The 4,041-nt window shown below is 35.3% G+C and overlaps 1 protein-coding gene across 2 annotated transcripts; it reads left to right on the top strand.

Moving 5' to 3' along the window:
- Positions 1-866: 866 nt before the first annotated feature.
- sst2 (somatostatin 2) lies at positions 867-1,824 on the top strand. Of its 2 annotated transcripts, none has more exons than XM_016515655.1 (3): positions 867-942; positions 1,030-1,277; positions 1,417-1,824. In XM_016515655.1, exons 2-3 carry the CDS (start codon positions 1,140-1,142, stop codon positions 1,606-1,608), a joined length of 330 nt encoding a protein of 109 aa, XP_016371141.1. In that variant the 5' UTR covers positions 867-942; positions 1,030-1,139; the 3' UTR covers positions 1,609-1,824. The 2 variants fall into 2 exon arrangements, with proteins under 2 accessions (XP_016371141.1, XP_016371147.1); XM_016515661.1 differs by having other exon boundaries at positions 912-942; positions 1,025-1,277.
- Positions 1,825-4,041: the final 2,217 nt, after the last annotated feature.

The raw sequence follows: 4,041 nt of genomic DNA, 5'->3' as shown, positions 1-4,041 counted from the left end.
AGGAAATTTTCTATTCTTCTTTTTAGCGTTTATTTTAGGCTATAATCACAGGCGGATGTGTGTTATCCTATTGGTGATTAATATAAAATAAACACTAAAAAGAAGACTATTTTGTAAGTGCGGATCATGGTCTCATAGGCTACTATGAAAAATAATGTTTAATAAACACAATACTGTGCATCCCGCACCGTGGTTGAATCTGCCGGTGGGGGCGGGGCAACAAATCCATGAGTTTACAAACCCGAGGGAACGGATTATGAATTTGTGGGTACGGATTCAAAATCTTGGGCGGGTTTTGTTATGAAAACCTGGCAACCATTTCCCTCAAGCAGGTAACGTTATTATTGCTAACATAGCGGATTTATCGAAAAATACATTGGCATCATCTGTATTAAAGAGAAACTAATCACTTCATCCGATGTTTAAGTGAAGAAATTAGCCTTGACAGCCTTACTTACTGGACTTCCTCAATTGGCTTTGTTCTGTACTTTGATGTTTTCGTTCTTAATTGACTAAAGTGAAATTTTTTAAAGGCATTTCAATAACTGACTAATAATCTTTTAATTATCATTAAAGTGAAAATTGAACCTAAACATTTAAAAGAAAAAGGTCAGATGGACTTCAGATTGCATCTGAGGTTTTCATATATATATATATATATATATATATATATATATATATACTGTTCAAGGAAAAGTGTAAGTCTTTCCTGGTAACATCCATTTGCCAGTGATGACCATCAAGAATTTATGACCCAGAAACATTGGTAGCAAAGTTACTCTAGCAACAGAACAATTTAATGGGGGCTAATTAGTGGTTTATTGGGGGTGCTGCTTCATGTGGATGCACTCTGTGTTGTGTAGAGAGCAGGAAAACACCAATTACTTTGCTGAAGATGGAAAATAAGATGTAACTGTATTTGAAATTACGTCTGACCAGCAGGTGCCAGCTGTAACCTGTTGAACTTGTTAATTTTTAATTTGTAAAACTTCTCAGCGCGTAACTAATTTTTACTCTGTGTAAGAGAAGGTACCAGTATAAAACAGTCTGGATAAGCAAGAAGACACACTTAGGGAGCACAGTGCAGATAAGAGGCTTGAACCAAGGTTGAACAAGCCACATCCTTCAAGACATCAGTGATGGCCTCATCCCAACTTCACCTCACTGTCTCCCTGTTCTGTTTGGCCATGGCAGCAAGCATCATATCATGCGGTCGATCTCATATGGTTTTGAACTCTGCGCTACAAGCATCTCATGGCAGTGCTGCTGATGAAGAGGTAAGATTTTAAAGTAACACTCTAAACCTCATTGCACTTGAAGAGCAGTAATACACCACCTTTGGAGCATATATTATAGCATATATAAAGTCTTAACTTTTCTTTCTAATCTGAAAGACTGATTAAACTGAATTAACAGATGCCAGAGAAATACTCCCTTCCAGAGCTTCAGTGGTTGCTCAGTAACTCAGACCCAGCAGCCATCCAGTCTGACAGCCCATCTCTGGGGATTCTACAGAACGAACTGGACCTAATGAGGAGAGACAGTGGAGACAAAGAGCGAAAACCAGGCTGCAAGAACTACTTCTGGAAATCCAGAACGGCATGCTAAACACAGGCAACCAACAGGTCCAAACCGGAGGCCTCCGCCACAATCAATATGCTGCCAATAATATACCCATTCCCTTTCCTGAATTCACACTCATTATACAACAGTCTCCGTCTTTAAAGTGAGCCTGAGTAATTGTAGCACTTATCTGTTGGGAGTGTTCTTTGATCTCTTATATGTCTTTCTCTGAAGCATTGACTGCTTGCAATAAACTGAATACAGCATAAAATGCTGGCCAGTGTTATTTTGTGTGCTGCTGGGGCTTCTAATATTAGATGCTACAAAGAAGTTCTGAAACTATTTTAACAACACTTTGCATCAGCAGTAAAAGCTCAAACATAGATTCTGATTAGGGCAAAAATAGCCCTAAATTATTTAGTAAAAACGCATCAAGAGCACAAAAAAAATATATATATATATATATATATATATATATTATATTATACATTTTTTGTATTATACATATATACTGTCAAACCAAAATTTATTAAGACACCTTCAACATTTCACACATTATCGCAGTTTTTTTCACTATAATTTAGAAAATGTTAATAAAATATGAAAATAACTCAGTTAAACTGTGTCAGAACAAATTCGTCTTGATAATGGCAGATAACAATTAAGCAAAACATGGTCAGGTCAAAGTGTCTGAATAATTTTTGGTCGCAAATTTTTTATCAGTTTTACTGGTAGTCCACTGTATGAAGAATTTTTGGGTATGTCAGAGTTTGCTTTATTTTACTATCCTCACTTACATAAATGAACTAAGGTGTCCTGCACCAACTAGTAAAAAAATATCCAAAATTATATCTGGTGTCTGAATAAATTTTGGTTTGACTGTTATATATATATATATATTTCTTTTTCATTTAGAGATATACAATCAAATCAATCAAAAGCATGCATTATTTAACACAAATTCAATATATATTCTTTTTCATTTAGAGACATACAAATACAATCAAATCAATCAAAAGCATACATTCTTTAAAACAAATTCATATGTTCCCATCTCACCATAAACAATACTGTACAAATAAGAAAATTCTTTGTGTATGCTAGAAGTTTAAAAAAATTATAATAATAAAATATAGCTGCAAGCAGCAATTCCCAGGGTTCTAGCGCTTTGTAGTTATAGATATTTTAAGATGATTTTACTCAATATGACCGAAGAATTATAAATACAATCACTTGTAATATTATTTAATGATTTGTCACTTTTGACCAATAGGTGGACCTGCTCCAAAATTACTGTATTATAATAATAAAATATAGCTGCAAGCAGCAATTCCCAGGGTTCTAGCGCTTTAAGACCTTTGAGTAATTATAGATATTTTAAGATGATTTTACTCAATATGACCGAAGAATTATAAATACAATCACTTGTAATATTATTTAATGATTTGTCACTTTTGACCAATAGGTGGACCTGCTCCAAAATTAATGTAATGCGGTCAACTAGGGGTGACAATGACACACACAAAGTTTGGTGCCAATATACCAAAGTGTTGCAGATAAACAGCCTTAGATCCATTTTGGCACCATGCCAACAAAAGGGACGCTTAGTTAAATGAAAACTGTTTGAGATATCAAAAAGCTTTTGATAACTTTTTTCGCCAGAACAGCATGAAGATGATCCGAGTTGAATTTAGTGACAATGGGTCAAACGGTCTAAGAGGAATTTGAAAAAGTAGGGTTTTAAAGAAAATCAAAATGGCGGACAGGAAGCTTAATGGCAACATGAGAAAATTGGATATCATTCAGCATGCTACTCCAAATCTAAAGAACAGTCTCCGTTTGGAAATTATAAACAAAAAGAGCCATTTTTCATATCTTCGGTACTGTGCAGGTAACCTCAGGTCATGGTCAGGTCAAACTCCAAGCTTGGTCTGAAGACAATAAGCGTTGAAGAGATATAGCCTCATGTCCACTTTGGCAAGCTCTTTGTCAAATTAATTTGTGCATTATACAATGTTTGGGTCTATCAAAAGATTTTGATAACTTTTTGCCAGGACAGTCTGAAGTCTGCATCAATTTTGGTGAAAATCAGACAAACCATCTAGGACAAGTTCGAAAAAGTAGGCTTTTACATAATATCAAATATTTAATGAAAGGTTTGATTGACAGCAGTAGTCCAGGTGATATGTGCAAAATTTGAGGTGATATGTTCACTTTTTCATAAAAGCATGAAACTTGGTACAATTGTGCAGGTTAGGGCTCTGAACATTTTCAGAAATGGAGCCATCGCAAAAACATCTCGTGGCTGCCATGGCGACCATTTTACTTTCCTCCATAACCAAATTATGTATTTTGTGTCATATCTCCTGAACCAAACATGATAACACAGAAAAGGTGATGTCTGCTCCTATGTTTTGATGGTCAGCCATCGCAAAAACATCTCGTGGCTGCCATGGCGACCATTTTACTTTCCTCCAT

The sequence above is a fragment of the Sinocyclocheilus rhinocerous genome, unplaced genomic scaffold (assembly GCF_001515625.1).
Source record: "Sinocyclocheilus rhinocerous isolate Xijiao unplaced genomic scaffold, SAMN03320098_v1.1 scaffold6486, whole genome shotgun sequence".
NCBI classification, from domain to species: domain Eukaryota; kingdom Metazoa; phylum Chordata; class Actinopteri; order Cypriniformes; family Cyprinidae; genus Sinocyclocheilus; species Sinocyclocheilus rhinocerous.
This window is presented reverse-complemented; position numbering and strand designations above follow the sequence as displayed.